General features: G+C 36.7%; 5 protein-coding genes and 1 long non-coding RNA gene across 6 annotated transcripts; 3 read left to right on the top strand and 3 right to left on the bottom strand.

The window, feature by feature from the left end:
* The first annotated feature begins 522 nt into the window (after positions 1 to 522).
* On the top strand, positions 523 to 3,365 carry LOC125186494 (pectinesterase 1-like). The gene is made up of 2 exons (XM_048082862.1): positions 523 to 1,612; positions 2,474 to 3,365. The coding sequence occupies exons 1-2, from the start codon at positions 589 to 591 to the stop codon at positions 3,148 to 3,150; spliced, it is 1,701 nt and encodes a 566-aa protein (XP_047938819.1). The 5' UTR covers positions 523 to 588; the 3' UTR covers positions 3,151 to 3,365.
* Positions 3,366 to 4,485: 1,120 nt separating this feature from the next.
* Positions 4,486 to 7,982, top strand: LOC125186001 (alanine aminotransferase 2, mitochondrial-like). Its single transcript, XM_048082299.1, has 13 exons — positions 4,486 to 4,645; positions 5,058 to 5,159; positions 5,240 to 5,305; positions 5,377 to 5,438; positions 5,917 to 5,995; positions 6,085 to 6,189; positions 6,274 to 6,384; positions 6,500 to 6,637; positions 6,705 to 6,779; positions 6,887 to 7,007; positions 7,079 to 7,233; positions 7,299 to 7,373; positions 7,455 to 7,982. The coding sequence occupies exons 1-13, from the start codon at positions 4,604 to 4,606 to the stop codon at positions 7,773 to 7,775; spliced, it is 1,452 nt and encodes a 483-aa protein (XP_047938256.1). The 5' UTR covers positions 4,486 to 4,603; the 3' UTR covers positions 7,776 to 7,982.
* Positions 7,983 to 9,454: 1,472 nt separating this feature from the next.
* Positions 9,455 to 10,192, top strand: LOC125187596. The gene is made up of 3 exons (XM_048084220.1): positions 9,455 to 9,686; positions 9,762 to 9,886; positions 9,960 to 10,192. The coding sequence occupies exons 1-3, from the start codon at positions 9,546 to 9,548 to the stop codon at positions 10,030 to 10,032; spliced, it is 339 nt and encodes a 112-aa protein (XP_047940177.1). The 5' UTR covers positions 9,455 to 9,545; the 3' UTR covers positions 10,033 to 10,192.
* LOC125187595 (1-phosphatidylinositol-3-phosphate 5-kinase FAB1B-like) lies at positions 10,091 to 18,857 on the bottom strand. Its single transcript, XM_048084219.1, has 12 exons — positions 18,301 to 18,857; positions 17,041 to 17,790; positions 16,203 to 16,356; positions 15,735 to 16,079; positions 14,601 to 15,449; positions 14,148 to 14,479; positions 13,687 to 13,810; positions 13,426 to 13,596; positions 11,556 to 13,028; positions 10,989 to 11,255; positions 10,409 to 10,879; positions 10,091 to 10,210 (listed from the first exon to the last, which is right to left on the bottom strand). The coding sequence occupies exons 1-11, from the start codon at positions 18,855 to 18,857 to the stop codon at positions 10,550 to 10,552; spliced, it is 5,352 nt and encodes a 1,783-aa protein (XP_047940176.1). The 3' UTR covers positions 10,091 to 10,210; positions 10,409 to 10,549.
* A 3,450-nt stretch (positions 18,858 to 22,307) lies between these two features.
* On the bottom strand, positions 22,308 to 22,866 carry LOC125187184. Its single transcript, XR_007170579.1, has 3 exons — positions 22,732 to 22,866; positions 22,550 to 22,625; positions 22,308 to 22,471 (listed from the first exon to the last, which is right to left on the bottom strand). It is a non-coding gene; the product is annotated as an uncharacterized LOC125187184 (long non-coding RNA).
* Positions 22,867 to 23,676: 810 nt separating this feature from the next.
* Positions 23,677 to 26,180, bottom strand: LOC125187573 (DNA-directed RNA polymerases II, IV and V subunit 10). Its single transcript, XM_048084192.1, has 4 exons — positions 26,047 to 26,180; positions 25,897 to 25,955; positions 24,203 to 24,297; positions 23,677 to 23,922 (listed from the first exon to the last, which is right to left on the bottom strand). Exons 1-4 carry the CDS (start codon positions 26,080 to 26,082, stop codon positions 23,897 to 23,899), a joined length of 216 nt encoding a protein of 71 aa, XP_047940149.1. The 5' UTR covers positions 26,083 to 26,180; the 3' UTR covers positions 23,677 to 23,896.
* Positions 26,181 to 26,992: the final 812 nt, after the last annotated feature.

Below are 26,992 nucleotides of genomic sequence, written 5' to 3'. Positions count from 1 at the left end.
GTGTAAAAAGACCAAATTGCCCAAACCCCCCAAAACCCCCCAAAAGGGTATTTTCGATCGAAAACAGTGAAAAATGATTATTTTCGAGATAAACCCTTAGTACATGGACCATTTTTGTAGTTCAGGAACTATGAGGGAGATAAAACTAAAACAGATTTCTGCATGATATATTTTACTGCATTTTACTTTCTCCGTGGTTTAAAATCCATCTTTAATTAATTCCAAGCTTTAAAACATGTAAACAAAAAAGAATGAAAAAATTAGCAGATTATGAGTCACTTGTATATGCATATATAATGTAAAGTCTACGTAATAAAAGTAAATATTCTAAAATGACAAAATTAGATGAAGTAATATTTCTTATATGGTCATATGAATAATTTGAAATTATAATAAGTACACACCTTAGGGATGTAAAGGGTTAATTATTTGGTTCATTACATGAAATTCCATCATTACGGCGTGATTACTATTAATAAATGGAACTCAAGTAACACAGTAGTAAAAATTCTTGTATAAATAGATAGTAGAGCTTTGGACAGAAAAACCACCCGACAAGTAAAACTCTCATTCCTGAATCCTCAACCGATGAATTCCGTCAACTCCTTCAAGGGCTACGGCAAAGTAGACGAGCTCGAAGAAGCTGCGTTCCGAAGAAAATCTCGAAAACGCGCTATTATCCTCTCCATTTCCCTCCTCCTCCTCCTCCTCCTCATCATCGTCGTCGTCGCCGCCACTTTATCCCACAAAAAAAACACCAACAAAGATTCCGGCGACGTCGCCGGCGCTCGGGTCGCCGCCGTCAAGTCCATCTGCAGCGTCACTCAGTACAGGGAGTCATGCATCTCCAGCCTCCAGTCCTCAAACTCAACCAATCCCGCCAAAATCTTCGAGCTCTCGTTGATGGTGGCAGTACACTCTCTCAGAAAAATCGCTAACTTATCCACCACTTATGCCAGCAGGGCGGAGAATAACACGCTGGCCAAACAGGCCCTTAAAATCTGCGATTCGGAGCTAAACGACGCCGTGGAGTCGCTGGACGACACGATCTCCGCCGTGAGCGGCAGCGGCGGAGGGAAGAAGCTGAGCTCTCGCATCGACGACCTCCGGACGTGGCTGAGCGCCGCGGGGACGAACCAGGAGACGTGCCTCGACGCGCTGGACGAGGCGGACGCGGAATTCGCCGCCGAAATTAGGGATTTGATGAAGAATTCGACGGAATTCGCGAGCAACAGCCTGGCAATCGCCACCAAAATCGTGGCGGTGATTGGGGATTTTAAGATTCCGAGCCACCGGCGGCTGCTGGGGGAGGAGGTGCCGGAGTGGGTGGACAGGCGGATGCTGCAGGAGGCCCGGCCGGCGCCGAATGTGACGGTGGCCAAGGACGGGAGCGGGAACGTGAAGACCATGGCGGAGGCGGTGGCGCTGGTGCCCAAGAAGAGCGACGCGAGGTTTGTGATATACGTCAAGGCAGGGGAATACGTGGAGAATATCGACATGGATAAGTCTTGCTGGAATGTGATGATTTACGGAGATGGTAAAGGCGTCACTGTTATTTCCGGCAGTCGGAATTTCGTCGACGGAACTCCGACTTTCTCCACGCCCACGTTTGGTGAGTTGATCCATAATTAATGCCATATGTACTCTTCTGCTCTGTTTTACTGTTAATGCAATTCAATCAGCTGTCAGCATACACACTTATACAGCACAGCGGCATGCATTAATAAATGATTGCTTATTACAGTATTTCTATACTAGGCTAGATGAAATTTGTTAGGAAATGCCTTCACCATAAGGAGACAACGTAGTGATGATCAAAGTTCCATGTGATTTATGTTCCCTCTCCACCTAAATGTTTTTTCCAAATCCACTGAGTTTAGATCCCTAATCATGTGCATCATTTTATTGAAAGTTAGTTATGTGGAGATAATTTGAGTTTAATAGATGCTTCCATTTTTATTTTATACAATTACAACATTTCGAGTTTTTCATCAAATTCTAGTCATATATATAGTATTTCTAAAGAAAATGAGGATAGGAGACTCTTAGTACTACCTCCGTCTCCAAAAAGTAGATCAATTTAACTATATTTGGTCTTCCATCAAAATTAGACTAATTCTAAAAATGATAAGTTTTAAAAATCAATTGTAACATTACACATTATTCTAAATATGGACCTCATAATCCACTAAAATTACTTCCACCCCATTTTCCATCTATATCTCTTACTTTAACAATTGCGTATTTAGACTTGTTTTGTTTACAATTTTGTCTATTTTTATTGGACAGAAAGTAGCATGTTTTGAGGTTGCATTTAAGTCTGTGGCAGCTGCCTTATAAATGTTGTTATCAAGTAGTCCAATTTGGAGGGCAAACATATGATAAATACTTGTTGGTTAGGCATTTAATTATTGTAGTAGTGGTAGTTAATAAAATAGACTGACGACCAACTAATTCGTGCATGATTCCGCAGCAATTGCCGGAAGAGGATTCATCGCTCGAGACATCACGTTCAAGAACACGGCCGGGCCAGAGAAGCACCAGGCCGTGGCCTTCCGATCGGGGTCGGACGAATCGGTCTACTACCGGTGCTCTTTCGACGCCTTCCAAGATACCCTCTACACACACTCCAACCGCCAATTCTACCGCGACTGCGACGTCACGGGCACCATCGACTTCATCTTCGGCAATGCGGGCGTCGTGTTCCAAGGGTGCAACATTCAGCCTAGGCAGCCCATGCCCAATCAATTTGTCACAATAACTGCCCAAGGCAAGAAAGACCCAAATCAGAACACTGGGATTTCCATCCAACGGTGCGCAATAAGCCCATTGGCCACCCTTACGGCCCAAACGTATCTGGGCCGTCCGTGGAAAGATTTCTCAACCACAGTTATAATGGAAACTAACATTGGTGGATTCTTGAATCCAAAGGGCTGGATTTCATGGGTGGCAAATGTGGATCCACCCGCCTCCATTTTCTACGGGGAGTATCGGAACTCGGGTTTGGGTTCGGATACTGCCAATCGGGTCACGTGGGCTGGATACAAGCCCGCCATGACCCCGGCCGACGCCTCCAAATATAATGTGGAATCCTTGATTCAAGGTCCATCTTGGCTGCCTTCAACAAATGTGGCCTTTCAATCAACCTAGTCAATTAACATCAAAATAAGGGTTCATTCTGCATATACATTAATACATACATGTCCTTTGAAATATATGGAGAGCTAAAATTGAGTCCACCATTCTTACTTTTTTACTTTTCTTTTCTTATTTGTTCTTTCTATACCGGACCTATGTAATATTTTGTAGATGCACACTTGTGAATCTTGTTTTCTACATATTCAAAGATTGCGGTTTTACTTTAACCTCTACCAGTTTTTATATTTTAGAGACAATATTGTATTATCATTAAATTTGAACTTAATTACATTTATATTCTACAATAACAAGGAAAGTAAATAATCTATATTTAACAAGGAGTGTATTGATTTAGATTTTAGATCGAGTTCTTCCTTTTAGCATTAATATTTTCTCCATTCCAACAAAGGTAACACTTTTTTTTTATTAAAATATTTTGAAATATATTTCGACTATTTTTATGAAAAGAATACTATACTAATACTGGAGTATATTTTTGTAAGATGGTACTGAATTAGTAATCAATTTCAATACAATTTACTTTTGTTCTTACAGTATTGTCTACTTTAACGTTAAGATATTGCAAAACTTATAACTAAAATAGTGTTTGTGTGTGTATATATGTATTAATAACAGTAATAAAGGAGCAATACTATAGCTCATAGCCCTTCATAGATCCAGCGGACATAGTTGGAATATTAGGCAGCCTGATTCTTGATGCTGAAACTTCAAAGTTGACATCAAATATATATAATGGTACAATATTTTTTGGTATTCGTAATATATCATGCCTATTCCAAGGCTAGATTTCATTCATGAGTTGAGTATGATATATTATGAAGCAAGTAAATAACATTCACTAAACGAGTAATTAATAAACCATGTACTCCTATCAATTAAAGATAAAACAGAGAGAAAAAAATACTACTATAGGCGACAATTAATTAAACAACCACTTTTTCTTTCAAATTAAATACTTTTGTATGAGTAATTTAACGATATCATACTTATAGTACTTGTTTAGACTAAAATTTTTTGAACTTCCCTAGGATGTCAAATATTATGGTATAACAATTTTTGTGTGACAAAAGTATGTCTATAATACGAGTGATACATATTTATTGGAGTGACATTAGCATGTTAGTCACGTGCGAGATGAGATATGTAACATGATGTGGAATCGAATAACTCTAGATTGGTTTCCATATTGTTGGATTGGAATTTATTATACGTGGATTGTTTGGACAACAAGTCATTGGACAAACACATGTCGAACGCTGCGCCGCTGTTTCTTGTTTTTTACTACTTTTCTTCACAATTTTAGACTCACCAATTTGATTTGACCCAACCTCTCCTCTCTAAATAAGGCTGCTCTATTACTTCCCTTTTTCCTCTGATTTCCATCTTTAAACGTGTCCTAGCGTCTCACAACTCCAAAACTCTCATCTTTTGTCTTCCCTCTCCAATGGCTTCTACTCCTGTTACTCGCGACACAATCAATCCCAAGGTAACATTTTTGGGATTTTCTTTTTGCCATTTTTGTAGATTCCTGATCTGGGATTTGTCCTGTTTTTATTTCTCTAATTGTTTGAGTTGTATGTCCATGGCGTTTTAATGTTTTTTCCATTCCAAATTATGCAAAATAGGAGTATTAAATACACACACCTTATTATTGAATTCACTGGTATTGAGTTGCTAATGATTTCATTACTCTGTTTTATGCATATTCCATCAAGATTGGTTTTTTATTTTATTTTACCACTTTTCTTGCTGACAAGCTATCATTTTTATAAGATATTACTGTATATTCATCACTTTTATTTGATTCAAGATCTTAGCTTTCTGCACATATTGTTTTTTTATTTGTTGCAAGATACTGCTTTGTGAATCTGCTTATAACAATACAAATTCTTGTCAAGGTATTGGAGTGCGAGTACGCTGTTCGTGGCGAAATCGTGATTCTTGCTCAGAAATTACAAGAAGATCTCAAAAACAACCCCAAGTCTCATCCTTTCGATGAGGTACTATACTGATTTCATTATTTAGTAGACTCTCCTTTTGCTATAATACGTTGTTAATTAGTGTTTGGTCATCTTTGTAGATACTCTACTGCAATATTGGAAATCCACAATCTCTTGGCCAGAAGCCGATCACCTTTTTCCGTGAGGTGAGGATGATGCATCACCAGACGTTCCATCTTTACCGTTATCGCTATCGCTAAACATTCTGATTTTTCAGGTCCTTGCTTTGTGTGACCATCCTGCTCTCTTGGATAAATCTGAAACACACAGTTTATTTAGGTAATGATATTGGTGTACCGTTCATATCGTTGCTGATCCAAATAATTATGTGATTCCGAAGAGTGAGTTGATTTTCTCTTTGCTACCTGGTCGGACTTCATGTTCTTTACTAGTGATGTGGGAAAAATGTGTTCTAGATGCGTAATGATAAGCTAGACAATGAATAAGTTAAAAGAAATGGTTGTGTAAAGAAGAAATTGGATCAAGTGGTCTCAATTTTACAGTTGAATGTTGCTCTAAATAAGTTAAATTTTGTTTGAAGCATGCATCACAATTGCAAAATAACTAGTTCTGGTTTGAAAATGACAGTAATATTTGGTGATTTATGTAATGTCACCATTAACATATTGTTTTTCTTTTTACATGGCTAGTGCAAAGTACTAATCACATGCTCCATTGCCATGTGAATACATTTTCTGACTTTTCTTTTTAACAAATCCGTCTTCTGCTCTCTCTCATCGTGGTTTTTTTTTTGTAGCGCTGATTCCATAAAACGAGCATCTCAGATATTAAGTCAAATTCCTGGACAAGCAACTGGTGCATATAGTCACAGTCAGGTAATAACACTTCCTTCTTGCTGCAATCGTTATTCTTGATCAGTATTTCGAGACTGTATATCAAACATTTCCTTTAACTACATGATTAGGGTGTCAAAGGATTACGTGATACAATTGCTGCTGGCATTGAAGCTCGTGATGGATTCCCAGCTGATCCTAATGACATTTTCCTGACTGATGGTGCAAGCCCCGCGGTACACATAAATTAGGCCTTACCCAATTTTTACGCTTGAGCTTCAGTAAAACTGTGAAATAAAATTTTGCCATTTTTTTGTTAGGTTCACATGATGATGCAGTTACTGATACGGTCGGAAAAAGATGGCATTCTCTGTCCCATTCCTCAGTACCCTCTTTATTCTGCTTCGATCGCCCTTCATGGAGGCACTCTCGTATGTATCGCCATTTATTATCACCTATCCCTTCTTCAATAAGATTCTGTTTAACCATCTTTCTCAAGCTAGCAAATAAAGTTCTCAGACATATTTATCCAACAATGTTTCGTAGGTCCCCTATTATCTCGATGAAGCAACAGGATGGGGGCTGGAGATCTCGGAGCTTAAGAAACAGCTTGAAACAGCCAAATCTAAGGGCGTTTGTGTCCGGGCATTGGTGGTTATAAATCCTGGCAATCCTACCGGGCAGGTAAACTCATACAGGCCGACAACTTTTCATCTCTTACAACCTTGTCTAACATTTGACATGTCTAAAGGTTCTGGCTGAAAACAACCAAAAGCAAATTGTGGATTTTTGTAAGAAGGAAGGACTTGTTCTTCTTGCAGATGAGGTGATTAATGTCTAATATCCCGAAAAGCAATATAGTGCGATTTTCAGGTCGAGTTAGTAGTTTAAAGGCTTCTAGACGAGGCTAATACTCGAGGATGAATCTTGCAGGTGTACCAGGAAAATGTTTATGTCCCGGACAAGAAGTTCTACTCTTTTAAGAAGGTTGCGCGGTCAATGGGCTACGGGGAGAAAGATATTACCTTGGTCTCGTTCCAGTCCGTCTCCAAAGGTATAGTTTTGAAGATTCTTATGCAAGTTGTAAGAGCCATAGATGATTTGGTTTTCTTCTATCCTCCACAGGCTATTACGGAGAATGTGGGAAACGAGGAGGTTACATGGAGATCACCGGGTTTAGCCCCGAGGTTAGGGAGCAGATATACAAACTGGCATCAGTCAACCTTTGTTCCAACATATCTGGACAAATTCTTGCAAGTCTTGTCATGAGCCCACCAGAGGTAAGAAGATTAGTACCGTCTCTTGCTAAAACTGCGGCCACGTCTCATTTTTGTAATATGTTTAGGCCGGAGACCAATGCTACGAGTCTTACTCAGCAGAGAAAAATGCAATCCTGTCCTCGTTGGCTAAGCGTGCGCAGGTTAGTTAGCCTTCAACTCTTGTTTAAAAGTGCGATTTACGCAATTTCATTTCTTGAATCGTGATTGTTGGCGATGTGTAGCAACTGGAACACGCGTTGAATAGCTTAGAAGGAGTGAGCTGCAACCGAGCAGAAGGAGCCATGTATCTGTTCCCGCGGATTGAGTTGCCAAAGAAGGCGGTAGAGGCAGCTAAAGCTGCCAAGACGGCCCCAGATACGTTCTATGCTCGTCGTCTCCTCAATGCCACGGGGATAGTAGTTGTTCCCGGCTCTGGCTTTGGACAGGCGGCTGGGACGTTGCATTTTAGGTGTACGATACTACCGCAGGAGGACCGGATTCCGGCCATCATAAGCCGTCTCACGAAATTCCATGAAGCATTCATGAAAGAATTTCGTGATTGATCTAAAGAGACCATCCAGAGCTATGCCTGCAGACACCCCCTTTTTTGGTAATAATCGTAACTTCAAATAAATTTGTTGGTTGAATTGTTTCGGCATCAGTTCATTGTACCTAAATATTATCCATGTTGTTTTTGAGGCTTAGAACTATTTTCACCCATATTTTGTCGAATTTTAACATCTATTCATCCTTTGGCTGAATTTACTCTCTTCCCAGTTCCATTTATTTTAATTCAATTAAACATATCTCTCACCAAAAAACGTAAATTTTACTAGTATGGATGAGAATGCTTTTCTACCATTTTCACCAAGGATTGAAGATATATGCGCCACAAACTAAAAGAAAAATTGTATATTCTTGTGGTACGGAGTAAGTTTACATAGTGTTTGTAGTGCAATTTGTTGCAATACGGTAAAACAATGAATATAAGTAGAAAAGCTATAATGTAGCAGAACAATAAAAATAAAGTAAAAAAGTAGCTAAAAACAACTAAGGTTCCACTATACCAAAAATGGGCAAACATTCGACCTCTCAAATTAAAATTAAGACAAAAAAAACCAAAAAAGGGATAAAGAAAATAAAAGAACAAAAACACAAAGCTAGGAATTCATTATACATTACAATAACAGTAATGAGCTGAAAAAGCAACCTCAATATCAACTTGAAGCAATCGTCTCATCAATCATATTCATTCCTTCAATAATTTCAAACAATAAATATACATCAAGGATCACCATAAAATAAAAATGAATAAAAAAAATCCGAAATGCAAATTTCTATCGAGTTTTAGAAAGATAATGTAGTACTCCTTTTGTGTGTTAAATGAAGAGAGAAAATATAATTTTTATATTCATGTGAGAGAAAATTTTTTCTAAAAAGGAAAATGTGACATCTTTCGTGAGACAAACAATAAAGGAAAGTGTGAGTGTGAGTACTAAATTTGTTTTTGGTGATTGACACGGGTCGGGTTACCCCGACTCAACGGTTTGGGATTTGACCTTTCAAATAATTCTACTCTTGCTTTTGATTACTAATACGATATTTAATGGTATAATTGCTACTATGATAAGATGAGTTTAGTAGATTGATGCGATGGCTGGTGGATCGACCATCAATAACTTACTTTATCATCTTAATAATTTTATTTCCATCTTTCTTTCTATTGGAACTAACTACTTTATGCTTTTCCCCACTTTATTAATCAAGTTCTAGAATGGATTGTTGACTCAATTTCACTAACATCATTCATTAACTTGGTCTCACTCAATTTAGTATTATACCCCACTTTTAGCTTCTACACCGTTGATTATATATATATATATACATATATATGTGAAATCCAAATAATTACTGATTAGGTTACCATACAATTGCTAAAAGATTATTCCATCACCACCACTATTTCAAAAATACTCTGTATTTAATCATCCCTCTCCCTCCCATCTCGAATATCTACATCTAATCATACTCAATTGCTTGTAGATTATTTATTTTAGGGGAGAAGAAAAAAATCAAAGAAAAAGTCATTGAAGATGGGAAATGATTTCCATCATCAACAGGTAGATGATAAGCCAAGATGGAGCCCACCAAACCATGGTTTCTTCCCCGCATATTTACATTCTATTCAACTTAAAAAGACAAAAAAACCCCAACTACAACCATAATAAAGTAGTCTAAACTTCACTCATTTAAGTCCCACAAACAAATAAATAAAGCAAACCCCCCTCCCCCACTATTGTTAATCTCTGTAATTTTGTTCCATATTGAGATCAATGGCTGCAAGATTGCCTCTTTGTTCATCTCCCATGGCTGCTCCATTCATGGGATCAAGGGTGGGCTGTCTAACAACTAGTAAAATGGTGATGATGTGTTCCAAGAATCATACTCACACTAGATCATCTACCAAGAACAAGGTAAGTAAATGTGTGTATACTGAATTGGCTTTAATTTCTAGTGATGTTCATCTTCATCTTCTTCTTTTGAAGCAGATTTTTGAAGATAGATCAGCTGGTATTGTTTGCTACAGAGATGAGAATGGAGAGATAACATGTGAAGGCTATGATGAGGGCCCTCGTTTTCATCAAAGTATTTCAAGATTCAATCAGGATCGAAGGCAAGTTTACCAACATTATTTGCTACTTAGGCTATAATGACTGCCTAATTATGCTCATCTTTATTGATTACAGAGATGTTGAGATAATTGAACTCCTTCAAAGATGTTGGCTACAAGTGGCTGAAGACAATGGAGGGGAGACTTAACTGTTTCAACAGATTATGTTTACAACTATTGGATGCATATAATAAGAATCATTCCCACTTACATACTTCATTATATGGTGTGCTTTTGTTTTGGTTTTCATTTGGTAATGTGGTGGTGTGGAATTTGATAATCTGGAGTACTACTGTATAGTTCTTGTTCCGTTCCATTTCTCTAATGCTGAAAAAACAAAAAAATGATTAGGTGAAATAATAGTGAATAATCATCTATTATTGAGTTTGATCCCAACTCAGCAGAAGAATCAAAGTATAATGGAACCTCACTTTATACAAAGAAATAATGACACTTGCATGGTCGTTAAAATATACACAACTTGAATACATAAAAATACAGAAAATATTACAAAAAAAATGGGACCTTTTTTCAGGAGATCTTCAAATATGTAGTCCTTGATTTCAAGAACTCCCCAGGTTTGCTATATATTTGCTTCTTTCCTAACAAACAATCATGGCTTCTAACACAAAACTGGAGGGTTGAGTAGTTTGTTGTAGTGAGGCCTTACCCAGCAGGGGTCATGGTTTGTGAATGGTTGTCTTCGGATAAGTCAGTGTGTGGCTTAGAAGGAACGGATGAAGGAGATGACCATTGGTCCGGGACCATCAAGAAGTAGGTAGTCATAGCTTTCCTGAATCTCCTCTTGTATTGCTTCGGAGATATCACGGTTGGTGAGGCGTTTTTGGGGCCTCCGAGAATGCCTGATGCCTTCACCCAAGTCTCGAGGTGTTTGTCCCATGTGTACTGTCTCATGAAATCAATGATACCAAGAACAAGCTCATTCTTCTCTTCATCCACCCCAACTAGTAGTGAGTAATCCATCACATCTACAGACTGCATTTCCATGAACCTAATAAATTAGGAGAGAGATCTACATGTGCCGTGCATACGGTCTGTGCTAGGATTTAACTCCATCAAGTTAAAAAAGAATGCACAAACTTACAGCAAGAAAAGCAGTATCATTCCAGACTGCTCGTTCCAATATTCTCTTGGCTTTGTTTCCGACAAAAATTGGAGAAGTGGGCATTGCTTCGATCAAATTCTGATCCAACAAAACCTTGTTGCTCCCAGAAGTATCTGGATTATATCGTGACCTAGAGGATCCTTTTAGATCATAAAGTCGTGATAGATTTCTCCCATAAAGAAGGTTCTCCATAACAAGAAAATTCATTTTCGATTCCTTCCCTCCTTTCTGCTGTCTGGATCCAACCTTATCAAAAGGAAGCCAGATGTTTTATGCCAACGCAACTAATAGAAAATCCATGATGTTTTATGCAAACACAACTAATAGAAAATCAAGATTCAGAAAATCATTTCAAAACAGAACCTTTATACAAAGCTTATAAGTGTAAACTTTCATTTGTGATATCAACTTATAGGATAGAATACATCTGCGGGAGAATGAATATTGTGAGCAAGGGACTGGGGAAGCGAGAGAGAGAAAGAGTGTGTCTACCTTATGATAGCAAACTCAGTTGCTCAGACAGCAAACTAAGTTGCTCAGACATACCTGATAGATTCCAAGTATCTTTGCGAGGCAAGTTGGACTTCCAGAGGCAATTGATTCAGAGAGATATTTAAAGTATCCAGGTGCAAATTTAGTGAATGATTCCAGCTCTGTCTTAGTCACTTGCTTAATGATGAATCGATCATCCAAAGTCTTTGCAAAGAAGACCTTGCTCTTACCACCTTGAGCACCCCACTTTTTACAACGGCTAAGAGATCTAACGAAATCAACTTCAGATGGACAGCACATCCTCCTCAAGGCATCAAAACGCTTTGCAAAATAACAAGTGACGGTGTATGTTACCTGTCCAAGGGGTCCATCAACCTCAAAAGACACCCTGGCATGCAATGCTTTCGTGTGTAAGAGAGGATCCATGGGTAAGGGCAAGGAACTTCGAGAAGTTGTGAATGATAAAAAGGTCTCATCTCCAGGTCCAAAACTTTTTGAAGACTCCAACATCATTTCATGGAAAGAGTGACACTGGGGGAGACTCAGAGAGTCGAGGGACGGCATAGGAAGCAGAGAATCGACAACATCCCTCTGTCTCTCTCTCTCATCAGATAGTTGATTGACATAATCACCAGAAAGCAGAACATAAGATATAATACTGGTAGGTTCGTCATCATACACTGGAACAACAATGTCATTAACTCCAACAGGCAAGAGCAACCTGGCCCCAGTTTGGAGTGAGGATTCCCGAAATGATGATATGTACACAGGATCATAATCACTTAGTGTATCCAGTTTCTGAGAAGTCCCTGAGATCAATGATCTATAAAAACCCTTAAATGGCACGCCTAACCAGCTTACAGTTTCCTCTATATTACTCTGATTTTTTGGAAACGCAGTGGATGGCAGATCCTCTCCATGGTCTTCTTGCTCCAGCTTTTCCGAAAGTCCGACATTGGGAAACTTATCGTCATAAGATAAATTATTGTTCTTCTTGATCTCAAAATTTAGATTATTTCTGCCCGTCCATGCTCTATCCAGAGTCTCTGTCAAACTAAAGGGAACTTGCCCGTCAGACAGGGACCTACGAAGACTACGATCAGATTCCACAACATTAGATCCATCTGTGGTTTTTGTTCCAGCAAGATCATTGGAAAAAAATGAAGTAGTTCTTTGATGGAGTGCTAAAGCATGATGGTTGCCTTGCTGATCACTTAGACCATGCTTGTGGCCTTTCCCAGTTTTTGAATTAGCTGATACAGAACCAGACGTACCTACTGATTTGTCTGTCTTAACAGGGACCCCCAAAATATTTTCAGTAAGAGCAGGTTTCTGAACAGTTTCTGTATTTTCAACCTCCACATCACCTTGTAGTTCCTTGTTATCCAAACTATCTGCATATATCAGGCGGTGGTCCCACACATAAGAACGAAATAAAAGTTGCCTGCGGAGTCGATTGATCTCTAGAATATCAATGGCTGGTTGTCCTTTCTTTGGTTCCTTGTTCACCATATTCCGGAGATATTCCTGCATGGTTACAAACATCTCTCAGCACCCACGTACCTGAAGTAGTCCGACAAAGAATGATAAAAAGAGCTGTGTTCCTTGGATTCAGTCTATCAACATCGCAATAAAGGATGCTTAAGGCATATATAGTAGATGACAGAAAAAACTTATATCCACGACGTCTCTCTAGTCGAAAAGGCAAGAGTTATATTAATACACGCATATCAGTTATTGGAAACTTATGATGCACAAGCAAAGGAATAAATGATTCTATCTTACCAAAACAGTAAGCAAATAGTGTGACTATGTAGGCACAGTTATCAAGTCGATATAATCCTTTCACAGTTAATTCATTTCAGTTATCAAGATTTATACTTAACACTCGGTATGGATAATATAACTGCACACTTCACCAGACCTCAACTTCCATCTTCTCTTCATGCAAGGTCACTTCTAGATCTGCCAAGTGATGAGCCGATTGAGGAACACTGATGCCAGTACCGAGCGTACTTGAGCAAGATTTGTTTTCTACCAGAAGATGCAGAGCACTTAGCACTTCGGAGAACAAAAGCTCGGCATAATAAACCACCTGCTAGATAAGATAGAGAGATGAAAATGTTTTCAATGTTGGTATCACTGATGAATGAAACGAAAGAAGGAAATAAGCAAGCTGTTTCACCTCATTCACTTCTCTCTGCATCCACTCCTGAATTTCATAACTGAATTCAAGCTTTGAAGGTGGCAGGTATACCGAGTGAACATCAATTGATGCATATCGAAAGCAAGCAACCATGTTACCAAATCTGCATGTAAAATAAATCATAAAACATGCAAAATACACTGCAAGCATTAAAAAGTTAAAAGGCACTTTGCTATTGTTCTTCAGTCATCATGAATATCTGAAAAAGGAACCCATCTATGAGAACATCTTGAGATTTACAAGAAAAGTAGAAAAGCCACAGAAACAATGGCATTGCTCACTCGAGTAAATCTTGTTAGTATTATTGACTCAGAAATCCCAGTTTTTACTATGATGTTAAAACAATGACAAAAGCTGAATAGGGTTAAAGTTGAAAGAAGATTAAAAGTATTTATGATCATTAAAATGACAGTTGTAAAACACAGTAACAGATATCATACCCATAGAACCGAAGACAGTCTCTATGTAAGGAATGCCCGCAACCTGCAACTCTGCTAGCAGCAGCATGATTTGAAAAGCTAAGCTCCAAAAACTTTCCAAAGGAAAGTCCCCAGGCAGCATCAGACATTACAACTCTTCGAGTTGCAGGAGGGAAGCCATTAGCTCTAGGACACTTCAGGCAGCGGTGCCACATCCAAATCTTTCCATCCTTCTCACCAGGTAAGAGAATTTCTGCCAGTTTCTTTACTGAGATTGTAAGGGTACCTTGTCGATGAGTATAGCATTGAACATGAGCTTCTGCAGGCATCTCACATGAGCGACAGCTATAATTCTGACACAAATTAGGTATTTAGTCATAGACATGTCTAAGTACATCTCTAGGAATGCATATGATAGAAGAGTTTCACTATTATTGTATTTTATATATAAAAGAAAAAAGAAGAGCAAGGTACCTGATCAAACAAATTATCTCGTAGGAAACGACCCAAAGGCTTGTCAAAGTTCCCGTAGTATTTGATTCGGAAAAGATGGGATCTTTCACACACAGTTCCCTTCCACACACAACGTGATGATAACGAAACCAAGATACTCTGATGGTCAGAAGGAGTAGGTTGAAAGTCTTCATTTAGTGTAGATTGTTCCTCAATAATTTGTCCTCCATTAACTTCAAAAGATGGTGGAAGTGAAATACTCCTGGTATGTTTATTGATAAAGGGATCCCCTTGCAGGATTTTGACATCTGAATCAAAATCACAACTGACACTGCAATCTCCTGTAGCAGTTAATCTCTCTGCATCTAAAAGATTTGCATTCGGAGACCAAAAGAACTCTTCATAGCCTGTTTCTTCTGATCCATGCCAATGTGAGTGGTCATTCAGTGAGTGCTGAAAGGCTTCTGTAGAAAATGATGGCGGCTCAGTGTATTCAGAGCTCATAGGAGCAGAAAGGTCAGAAGTCTCTGCATACTCATTTACAGGAGTGAATGGAGTTGTCAGTTTAATGAGTTCTGAACTAGGCACACTGACTGACCTATGTGGTTCATCAACGGTTAGCTGCCCAGGAGTTTTCTCATTCTCTGGGACCGTAAAACCAGGTATAGTAGAGATGGACCTATCAATCTTTGATGGCTTATCTGGAAGTGTCACAGTGATTGGAGCATTGACAGGAATCTCTGGTAAAGAGGCACCTTCGTCAGCTAGAAAAGAAGTCTCCAAGGCCAGGTGATAAGCCGCAAAGATTCCATACTGGACAACATGCTTCACTTTCTTCAAGTCATCACCATTGGCACCGCGTAGGAGTATCTAGAGGAATAAATGAGATGGATATATTTTCATTGAACTTAGAAATAGGTTTTAAGGTTCCAAATGTAATAGAGGAGCCATGTAATATTTTCCATCAATGAATACTGTCTTTCACAAAGTGCAGAAAAGGCACCATTAGTACGTATAAGAACTTTCCTATATCAAGGAATCATAATTTCAGCAAGAAAAGTTAGAACATTTGCTACTAAAACTTGTACAACATTTAACCATGTAATATGAGTGTCAAGAATAATGCTATCCACTTATTGGTAGTGACAGACTTACCGTGCAGCCTAGTGGTTTTGGACAACCTTCAAAGTACATCAATGTCTTTACCAGTTTTTTCCCAGCCTGACAAGCAGAACCATGCTCTTCCACAAACTTCTCAACATGGAAGCTGTCACAATATCCTAATTTTGGGGATGACAAATGATCAATTGAAGGAACTATCTTGCTCCCAGTGCACCGGGCTATGCGCTCCAATAGAGAATTTTTTATATTCAAAACGAGTGATATATTTTTTGCAAGAAGATATTCCTGTGCATGTCGGGAAACAGATTTTTCCACCAGAAGAATGTTGGGATAATGTGCCTCTATTTTTGCAACAGCCATCTTAAGATGATCCATTTCCTGGGATATAACGGTTTATGTGTAACAATATAAAATAAGTACATATTAATATTATATTAACGGTTACCAATAAACCAAAATTCCCTGAACCAATAAACAATAGAAAATATCTGTATACTCAACCTGTTGCAATAGAGTATCGAAGCTTGAAAGAGCATTAGAAACCCGATGGTATTCCAGAGCCCCTCCAAGGATCATTATACGAGGTTTCTCAATTTTTGATATCATCCTGCGATGAGCCACATTTTTCTTGCAGACAACTCCTTTGACCACCATACTTTTCCAGGAGAAAAGGCAGATTATAAGAAAAAAATAGAAGGATCCATAAGAAACAGAAGTAGATAGATGGTAGTGTAGCTTGAGTTTACATTTGTAGAACCATGGACTTAAAAAAAACTTGTGGCCTTTCAACTCATAAAGTAGTTGCCTTTATGCTTGGATATTAATCAGTAAAGAGGGGTGTTTGCGAAGACCTAATAAGACAAAAGATATTTGATCTCATATGATGCAAATCTTAATTTCAAAGTTGAAAAGGGAGACTTTAAGATATGATATGATCATAGAATTTTATAATTCTAGTTACATAGATCTTGAATAAAATTCAGCAAATGTAACGGATTTGATGAAGTATGACTTTTCTCTTCGAGACTAAGTTGGCTTTCCTTCTTAAGAAAACGTACACCCTTCAGATTTCCTACATGCTCTAAGCAGTCTGTAAGTTGCTTCAGAGATCCAATAACCATACCCAAGAATCGTCTAGTTGGTTCTGAGGACTGAGTAGGTATTTGTTAGAAATTAATTACATCCCTCCTAGTATATCATTCCACATTCCAATGCATCATTTTCATGTGACTATCACTAGTTTGGTCTGTTTATTTAGGAGCCAATCATTCTCAATGAAGAATTTTTACTAAAACTACTACTTTAGGGTAAAAAGGAGGGCACATATGCAAATTATTACCTCTCACTTCGACACCCAGAAGCCAAACATTTTACTTTGACGTAGCCTCCTGGGTCCATTTGTCCACTTTTGCTCATATCTGGCTTTATTAATGTTGCAGCCTCCCATGATAATGATGTGATTATTTCTAACCAGCTCTCTTCGTCATTTTCATCCCCTGAAGGAATATTCTCAACCTGCAAGAGCTGAGCCACTAAAGCCCGAAAATGACCATCAACTACACTGTTCGCCACTTTCTTCTGCTCCTCATTTGTTTTGTCATTGTTTCTGTTCTCCCCACTTTCGAAACTGTTTGAGTTGCTTGCGTATCCCCACTCTTCATCAGCAGCAGCTTCGACGTCGTCATCATCCTCAAATAAAAGTGCTTCCCTTTCATCTTCTTCGTCTTCTGGTTCAGGAGGAAGCCAAAGCACTCCGTTGTTTTCAAAATCCACAGGTTCAAGATCCACATCTTCAGTCACAAACAAAGAAGAAGGTGCCTCACATTCATCACTAACATCATGTTCGGCAGCTTTCTCCATAACTTGTTGGGCTTCTTCAGAAGCCTGGAAATTAGAACTACTCTGTGTTGGATAGTTTTCCATGGTTCTTGAATCGACATTATCTCCAACAGGATGAGGTTTACATGAATTAAGGTCACTTGGAATGTCATCAAACTGAATACTACTAAAGTATTCATTAACCTGTGAATAGTTACTTGTTCTAGAACTAAAGTGAGATGCTCCAAATTCTGCATCTTCATCATCACTTCTGTATGAGAAAGATGTGGATCATGTGATTTTAGAGAATAGGTTAAGCATACATAGATAGACCAAAAAAGAAGTTTTAGAGCTTTGGGGATCATTAATTACTCACTCAGGTTAAAGCTATAAAGATTTACTGGCACATAAAACTTGTACACAGTATCAACAGTAACAAGTATCATCCACCACTACGAAATAACTTCCAATGTCCGCACCTATAGCATATAAACTCATAAATGCATCTCATGATCTGGGCAGCAAAAGAACAACACCATGTAATTCCTACGATGCATAGTTATTCGACTCTGTTACTCACACATGGCTAACTAGATAATGTTTAAAATAAATTGAATATTCTGTCCATAACAGATTGAAGGAATACGCAAAGAATTGAGAATGTCGTGTTAAGAACAGAGAAAAGTGTTTTAAAAGCTGTACTAAAATAAGTAAACAAGATAATCTATTTGGATACAAAGTGACAAGCATGCTACATAGTTCAAGAGGGAGAAGCAGAAACCTGCATGCGAAAAAATTTAACTGGTCTTGGGATAGATTCTGGAGTCCTACACCCACATCAAGATCCTTATTCATTGCTGGTGCAATAGTTAATCTTTCAAGAGACGCTCCTGCAAGGGATGGGCTGTGACCAACAGACTTTGTGAATGATACAAATTGCATGCTACTGCTGTCACAGGTGGTGATGAAACTGGTAGCTGATGGAGAAGGATTGCTCTGATCAAGGTCAGGAACCAGGTCCCCATTTTGAACAGGCATCGACAATCCATGTTCCCATAGCTTGAAACAGTAGTTGCACACCCTAATCCTATCCCGATCCTCTTGTGGAAGCTTTGGTTCAGCAGGAATGGAGTTCAAAGTACACCTGGAACAGAAAATTCTACCACAGAGTCGACAATGGTGCCTCCGGTTGAATAAGGTGAACTGCGTATCACACTCGTAGCACACCCTGCAGCTCTCATCGGGCATCCAAAAATCCCTCGAAACATGTGGAGGCTCAGCCCGCCAAGGGATCCAAGACTTCACTATATCAGAGAGTGTCCTATTTGGGGGATCCATCTACTAAATGACTCACTTTCCCCTGTTCTCATTCTTGATTCCACCTCCTATTTCTATTAAAAACCAACATACATAACAAAATCATCCACTCACCAATGCCAACACTTACTAAACAAACTGCAACAACTTTTTATCCATTCTCCATTTTCCAACAGAATAAACCAAAATTCCTTCCTTGATCAACAATACCATCATTTACTAAACAAACTGCAACAACTTTTTATTCATTCTCCATTTCCCAACACAAGAACCAAAAATTCCTTCCTTGATCAACAACACAACACACGTACGCAAACCCTTGAGACTCTCAAAATCCAAAATTACCACTGAAGAATTCCAAATGACAACAAAAAATTGAAAATTAGATTTTAAAATAAAAAGAATTCCTCCTCAGGGTAATGATCGGACCGAAATCACCTTCATGCATGCAATTGAATATGAATATCCAAATTCTTCGAGATTAAAAAAAAAATCCGATCAAATCCGAACAATTCACTCCCAACGCTGCATATTCAACACATTCCTCGAATTCAAAAAAACAACAGCAACAATTTCCCCGAATATGTGGATCACTTCTCCCTCATCAAATCGATCAAACAATAAGACGCTAGATAAGCATGGAATGGAGAGAAATCATGCATTGCACATGTGTGCCCAGAATTCCATATTTTTTAATGTGTATAACCATTCGAATGAAATGAATTGGACTATCTTTAATTTAAGACTATAGTTGGAAATTGGAATTCAATCAAAATCAAAACTAATGGAATTTAAGAAAGAAATTGAGAGAGACGGAATACGGATCAACTAATAAGGCAGCCACACGTGTTCAATTCAGTGCTCTTTTTTAACTCGTTTATACAAAATCGTCCCGAATTTTTTATATCTGCAATTTTTAAATAGTAGTAATTTTTAACTGTTCTCAATTTTTTATTTAGTCTAATTTTGGTGAAATTAGTGAGATCTGTGTTATTTAGTCTAACTAGTATTAACACATGTGTTATGCACATAACATAATAATTTCAAATAATGAATATAATATAGGAGTAATAAATTTATAGAAAATGTAAATTCAAATCAATATGAAGATTTAAAAAACAAAAATGTATTTATCTTGTCTAAGTTTAAATGAAGAATTTACTACTTCCTAATGAATGAAATATTTATACAGTTTTAATTTATAATCTAAGTGAAGTAAAAATAATATAAATTAATAACAAAAAGAAGATGTGTAACTGGATAACTATATTAAAAAGTATGACTTATTTAGAATAAGATATACAAATATTATTTCTATGTAACACTATAACTATTACTATTGTTAAAATGTCAAAGTTGACTTATAGGTTTTCATTTACTACTGTTTTCTTAATATTCTTAATCCCAACATCTAAAATTTTAGATATCCACACTATAAATATTATTCAATGATTTTCCCTTTTTCAATACATATATTAATAATACGCAACTCTAAATAATTGTTCATATTTATTCAGAAAATAAAAACAGTTATCATGTTTTTTTATAGAAAATATTCAAACTAAAAGAAAAATATATATACGGGGAATAGGGGAGTGATCAATTGCTAACTCATCATTTAATTGCTAACTACAACTAATTTAAGGCCATAGGATTTTAGAAAACGTGTGGTCTACAATTTGGCACGTGTAATTTTCGTTTTTATTAATAAAATAAAAAAAAAGATAAAAAAAAAGCCTCCAAATTAGGGTTTTGGATGAAAATGTCAATATAGTGTTTCGAAAATATAAACACAATGTTTTAAGAATGTTAATCCATTGCTTATATTGACATTCTACATGTATTATATTGACATATTTTATATAGTATGTTGACATTTCTGCTACTGTGGCCAAATGCGAGGTTGCGCTCCTCGTGTGGGATGGCTGCGAGGCTGCACTGCTCGTCTGCCTCCCTCTCTCCTATCTTCTTTTTAATCCCCACCACTGTCCTCTCTCACGTCCACCTCCCTCGCTCTTCTCTCTTCACCCAGCGCACCACTGTGCTGTCCCGGCTGTGCCGCGTCGCCGCCATTCTCTCTTTCTTCGATCACCTTTCTCTCTCATTATCACACCACAGCCGCTCCGGCGATGATTGGGGGTCTTCCTCGATGCATTCTTTCTTCTTCTCCCCTTATCTCTCTATGTTTCATTTTGCAGATTCAATGTTACATTATAATTGTTCCAAATCTTGATTGGGAAGCTATTATTTGATTGGACCAATTTTTTTATCCAATAATTGTCATTTCTCAAAATAACCAAAAGGGTTAACAAAATAGCTTCACATTTTTCCTCCAAAAAGGATAAAATTGTCTTTTCATCAAACTGTCACTTTAGATTAGTATAGATTTGGTGAAGTTATTTAGTCTAATTGTTCTCAATTTCATTTTTTTATTGGATTAATAAAATGTGAGTGAAAAATAAGTTAGTGTAATATTGTGTTCATTATAAAAAATAATAAAAAATAAAAATATGTCAAATTTTGTGGGACAGATAAAAATAGAAAAATATGAAAAATTTTCTGCAACGGGGGAAGTATTACGTAAATAAATATTTTCAATGCAAGAATCAAGAATAGAAGAATCAATAATAATAAAATATACTGGTAACTAAGGTATCTTTTCTACTTGAAAATTAGCGTTGAAGATGAAGGATTTATAGATTTTCATTCTTGTGAGCATGTATATTATGGACAGTCCGGAGATGTCGAGTAACGCCTTGTGCATGCTTGGGAAATATAACAAAAATACCTAACTATTTTAAATAATACTCCATAGAACAATGGTACCTAAAAATGTCCCGAACTTGCAAATAATACAGCAAAGAGAAATTGTTAGAAAAACAATTAAATTTGGTCAAATTCCAGTTCGTCCTCCAATTTTGAAAATCAGCCACAAAAATTATGAATTTTGGATTTATTCTCAACTAGTATTACCCACGTGCGATGCATGACCCATTTTCTTTTATTTAAACTTATTTTATTTTGTAAAATGATTTTATAAATTCATAAAAATATCATTGTATGATCATAAATATAGAAAATAAAAAACAATTATTAAAAAATATAAAATTAAACAAAGAAAAAAAATAACACATATACCGAATGAGAAACAATATTATTATTTCAAGTTCTAAAATCACAAATGTATACAATAGCAATTTATTGTACCAATAAAAACTCATATAACCAAATAAGTTTATAAACTAAAAAATGCACACAAATCACCTATCATTTAAATCACTTTTAGATCTATATACGATCATAGTAGCATATTTGATTTCTAATGATCTGACCCCTCAATCAAAGAGAAACCAACTCAGTTCTCGTAAAAGCCACTTCTTTAAGGCTTTAATCATACATTGACACAACCAAATAGAAGGAAAGAAAAGTTAAAAAATATGTGAGTTGAATATCAAGAGGGACTCAACAATCAAATCCAAAGGAAAGCATGGTTAGCATAGACAGAAGGTATACCAGTGAAATCAATAACAACCATAAAATTCAGCTCATATCCTCCAGCCAAGTAATCGAGGAATGTGTGCAGTGTGCTTGATTTTCTTTGAATACTTATCCACAATCAACTAACTCTTTAAAACCTACAACAAGCAAAATGCAACTTTTAAATAGGTACATATATATTGAAAAATACTCTTTCTAAATAGTCTGGTTCTTACCTTGCGTTGATGATTTTGCCCAACTGATTGTGGGAAGATATTGTAGACCTTGCAGAGCCAACTTGATCGCATTAGCCTGCAAAAATGAAGGAAACATCGCTGTGAACCCGAATCAACCATGCCACGATTGAATCATGGAAATGCAAAGGGAGAAACCAAAAATTCTTATGAAACCGCAATACCTGCTCATCAGTAATTCTACGCAGAGGCGAACCACCTCCAATGGCAGCATACCCTTCCTTGTTCTTGGAGCTCTCAACGTTGAAATCAGCTATGCCAAGGGACGTTGAAGGAACCCGAACAACCTTGGAAGACGAATAATATCCTGCAAGATGGCAGAAAAAAATACAGCAACCATCAAATAATAAAACCAAATAATCATGTTAATTTATTTTACCGTTTTTTTTTTGGAAATCATTGTCCTCTTAAATGTTTGAATTGTATAGGACCCATTAAATCTAAATTACAGTTACTAAACGTCCATGAAGTTAATAGGTTAGTGGGTAAGTGTCAATGAATTTCATTAGTGGGTAGTTAAAAAAAATGAAGAGTCATAGTATTAATATTATCAATGGCATTCATATAATTATTTCCGAAACTCCCCTTTTAATATTTATAGATAGATTATCGCATGATAAAAAATTCTAGTTACATATGTGTAATATATTGCTCTTATTTTTAATCAAACAATGTCGTTTTCTTTACGAATAGACAACATTATTTAACTAATCAGCGATGACGTCCATAAATGATTTTTCGATTGTTGTATTAGATACAATTTCACCAAAATATTCACCATAAAATAATTGAAAATGAATCCATACTTCATTAGTTTTTATGATTGATTTTTAAAGTTCCAAACTTAATGATTTTGTAAACAATTTGCGCTATAATAGAATACTTCAACTATAATTACGTTGTGCCCAATTATAATCCCATTATCACAATTATAAATCTGAGCGTTATTATTATTATTATCATATTATTATATTATTATATACTATTATTAAATCCATACTATAAATTTAATTTAAGATACTACTAATATTAATATTATTAGTAATAGTCATGCTAAAATGGCATAATTAAAATAGTGAGGATGTTTTTGGTTTGGTTGCAAGAATCAATGGAACAAAAACCTTCAATGACTTCTTCGATGAACACATGGTACTAACTAATTAAATTCTACAGTATAATTAGCATTGTTTAGAAGTATCAACGATACTACCTTGTTGTCTCATCTTACATAGTGGCTAATAGTTCATAGAAAACTATTTTCATCAAGTTTCAGAAAAAGTGCACATACTTCCCCCTCATCTCCCACCTAAGACTCACTCGGATGTTGCATCAACTGCCTTCGGATTTCTCCAGAGCTGCCAAAATAAAGAAAACCGGGTTAGTTTGAATAGCTAACATCGTTCAGAGAGTAGCACATCATTGCGAATCAACCACAATAGCAAGGGCATGGCAGAAGCATTCACAGTTCTTTCACAAGGGGTAGCATTCAAGAAAAGTTCTCTTCAATATCAAACTGATGTCATTAGTCAGATATCTATCCGTTTAAAAACATGCATAAGAGTAAAAAGACAAGCAGGCACGTATGAGAGAGAGAGAGAGAGAGAGAGAGAGAGAGAGAGAGAGAGAGAGAGAGACTGTTATAGTTCAGGAGCTTCTCGATCAGATCGACGTGTGTCATCAACATCCTTCGGCAGCAGTAGCGAACCAATAGCAAGGAATCAAGGGCATCTCTGCAAATAGAAATCCGGGTTCAGTGCAATGAGCATAACAGAGGCCAGATGCATCACTTGCAAAGAGCACTAGAAAAAACAAACTACATCTCTTGTTTCTTTCCTCGTATGATTAAAACCAACACAAAACAAACATAAATTAATTTGATCTTGATACTGCAAATATGATCTCCACAGCATACTCGATCGTAAGTTACCAATACTATAGTCAGGTCAAGGCATGATCATATTCCTACATCTAATTTATCACAATTTATCCTTCCAACTAAGTCCAACAATGCTTGCATAGTGCAGAAAACTAACTCATTTTACCGACGAAGATCAGTGCATCACTCCCAACGAACACTAGAAAAAACAAACTACACATCTTGTTTCTTCACTCGTATAATTAAAACTATTAACTCAAAACAAACATACATAAATTGATCTCAACACTGCAAATATGATCCCAAACCGCATACTCGATGGAAAGTTACCAAAGGTCACAGTCAAGATCATATTTCTACACCTAATATATCACAATTTTATTGTCCCAACTAAGACCAACAACACTTGCAAAGTGCAGAAAACTAACTCATTTTACTGGGTTCAATGCAATGAGAAAAATAGAGGGCAGATGCATCACTTACAAAGAGAACTAGAAATAACAAACTATACATCTTGTTTCTTTCCTCGTATTATTAAACTATTAACTCAAAACTAACATATACTCCCTCTATCCCATTAAATATGAAACGTTTTCCTTTTTTGGTTGTCCCATTAAAAATGAAACGTTTCCTAAAATGGAAATAACTCTATCTCTACTTTTTCATCTCTCTTACTTTACTCTCTCTTCATTAACTCACATAACAACACTACATAAAATCCCGTGCCGATTCTCAAATGTTGCATTTTAAGTGGGACGGAGGGAGTATTAATTTGATCTTGACACTGCAAAAATGATCCCCACCGCATACTCAATAGCAAGTTACCACAACTATAGTCAGGTTGTGCCAAGATCATATTTCTAAACCTAATTTATCACAATTTTCTCCTACCAACTAAGCCCAACAGCGCTTGCAAAGTGCAGAAAACTAACTCATTTTATCGACAAAGATCAGTGCATCACTTCCAAGGAGCACCAGAAAAATCTTATTACTTTTCTTGTATGATTAAAACTATCAACTCAAAACAAACATTAATTAATTTGATCTTGACACTGCAAATATGATCCTCGCCACATACTTGATGGCAAGTTACCACAACAATAGTCAGGTTACAGCCAAAATCATATTTCTACACCTAATTTATCACAATTTTATCCTCCCAACAACGCTTGTATAGTGCAGAAACTAACTCATTTTACTGACCATTCATAAACATAAAGAAAATCAGTGCTCAATAAAACACTGTCTAACTATTTTCAACTAATTACTCAACATACAAGAAAAATAGAGGAATTAAAATAAATTATAATAATGGAGGTGAACAAATTATTGGTTTTTTGGCCAATACACCAAATAACCCCACTTCTCAACCCTAACCGAACGCAATTCTTCAAAAATCCAAATTGAAATTCCAACAGAAAACCCTAAAAGGAGCATGAAAAAAAATACTAACCCCTCACTGTAGTCTGCCTGGAGCAGATCGAGGTACATATCCCATTTGTTTCCGATAACCTATGTGTATGATTAATTTGTACCAAATTAGAAACGGCTCGTATGAATCAAAGCATTATAGTTTCGATGATCGAGTTAATATAGAGATTACCTTCCCGCAAGTGAAGCAACGGACAGGAATAATCATCTTGATTTTGCTGCAATTTCGGCTCTTAATTCTTAAACCCTATGGTTTATGTTCGCCGGTAACAAATGGAGAATTTTGAGTGTGAATTTGAATACATATGTTTCTGCAATGGGCTTTTAGAGACTATTTAGTTTTATAAAAGATGGGCTTAATTTGGGCCCATCAAATATATTAAATTATTGGTTAAAAAAGCATTATATAATGCTAGATATCAAGAATGAAATAGGAATATAAAGTTATTTATAGTAAAATGAATAAGAGAACAATGATAAATGGCGATCTAAAATAAAATTTAGCTTAATTCGTATTAAGATGTTTGTCGTCTAACTAACTTTACTTTTCTACCACTATCTAGGGATGTCAATTGGGCTAACCTGCTCGAGTTCGGCTCAATCCACTCGGGTTGTCGGGCTATTTGGATGCGGGTTGATCGGACTGTGAATTTTTCGGGTTATAAATTTTCGGCCCTAACCCTAAATCTTCGGGTTTCGAGCCAACCCACGGGCTATTCGGGTCAATAGTAATCTCATATGTTACCTTCTATAAAATCCAATATTCTAAATTATTAAAAAGTAGATTTTCGCAAATAGTAAAGTATTATTAAAGTTAAGAGAAAGAAAATAATAGCAATTGAAAATTGTAGCAAAATAGATAAACATATCGTTCAATTAATAGCACACATGAATCTGACTACAATTAAATGGAAATCATGCATTTCATATAATCCTGACTTTCAATTTGAGAGAGAAGACATAATTACCACATATTCTTCATATCAAATGTTGTACTATAATATTGATATTACCAAATATACTTTATAAAAGTATATAATCCAAAATTTTAATTATATTTTTATATTAAATGCTCAACCCGTGGGCTAACCCGCAACCCACCCGGGCCAGCCCGTATA

This window comes from Salvia hispanica, chromosome 5, assembly GCF_023119035.1.
Source record: "Salvia hispanica cultivar TCC Black 2014 chromosome 5, UniMelb_Shisp_WGS_1.0, whole genome shotgun sequence".
Classification (NCBI taxonomy): Eukaryota; Viridiplantae; Streptophyta; class Magnoliopsida; order Lamiales; family Lamiaceae; genus Salvia; species Salvia hispanica.
The sequence above is the reverse complement of the archived record's forward strand: the minus strand, read 5'-3'. Positions and strand labels throughout refer to the sequence as shown.

Coding starts and splice junctions, on each gene's coding strand:
- LOC125186494 (XM_048082862.1), top strand. CDS start 589: ATGAATTCCGTCAACTCCTTCAAGGGCTACGGCAAAGTAGACGAGCTC. Junction 1,613..2,473: donor TTTCTCCACGCCCACGTTTG/GTGAGTTGATCC, acceptor ATGATTCCGCAG/CAATTGCCGGAAGAGGATTC.
- LOC125186001 (XM_048082299.1), top strand. CDS start 4,604: ATGGCTTCTACTCCTGTTACTCGCGACACAATCAATCCCAAG. Junction 5,996..6,084: donor GTGCATATAGTCACAGTCAG/GTAATAACACTT, acceptor CTACATGATTAG/GGTGTCAAAGGATTACGTGA. Junction 7,008..7,078: donor GTTCCAGTCCGTCTCCAAAG/GTATAGTTTTGA, acceptor TATCCTCCACAG/GCTATTACGGAGAATGTGGG.
- LOC125187596 (XM_048084220.1), top strand. CDS start 9,546: ATGGCTGCAAGATTGCCTCTTTGTTCATCTCCCATGGCTGCTCCATTC. Junction 9,687..9,761: donor GATCATCTACCAAGAACAAG/GTAAGTAAATGT, acceptor CTTTTGAAGCAG/ATTTTTGAAGATAGATCAGC. Junction 9,887..9,959: donor AGATTCAATCAGGATCGAAG/GCAAGTTTACCA, acceptor TATTGATTACAG/AGATGTTGAGATAATTGAAC.
- LOC125187595 (XM_048084219.1), bottom strand. CDS start 18,857: ATGGATCCCCCAAATAGGACACTCTCTGATATAGTGAAGTCTTGGATC. Junction 13,029..13,425: donor AAGAGAAGATGGAAGTTGAG/GTCTGGTGAAGT, acceptor GTAACCATGCAG/GAATATCTCCGGAATATGGT. Junction 10,880..10,988: donor ATGATACTGCTTTTCTTGCT/GTAAGTTTGTGC, acceptor ATGGAAATGCAG/TCTGTAGATGTGATGGATTA.
- LOC125187573 (XM_048084192.1), bottom strand. CDS start 26,082: ATGATTATTCCTGTCCGTTGCTTCACTTGCGGGAAG. Junction 25,956..26,046: donor GTTGCTTCACTTGCGGGAAG/GTAATCTCTATA, acceptor TCATACACATAG/GTTATCGGAAACAAATGGGA. Junction 23,923..24,202: donor GAAGCTCCTGAACTATAACA/GTCTCTCTCTCT, acceptor TTATTTTGGCAG/CTCTGGAGAAATCCGAAGGC.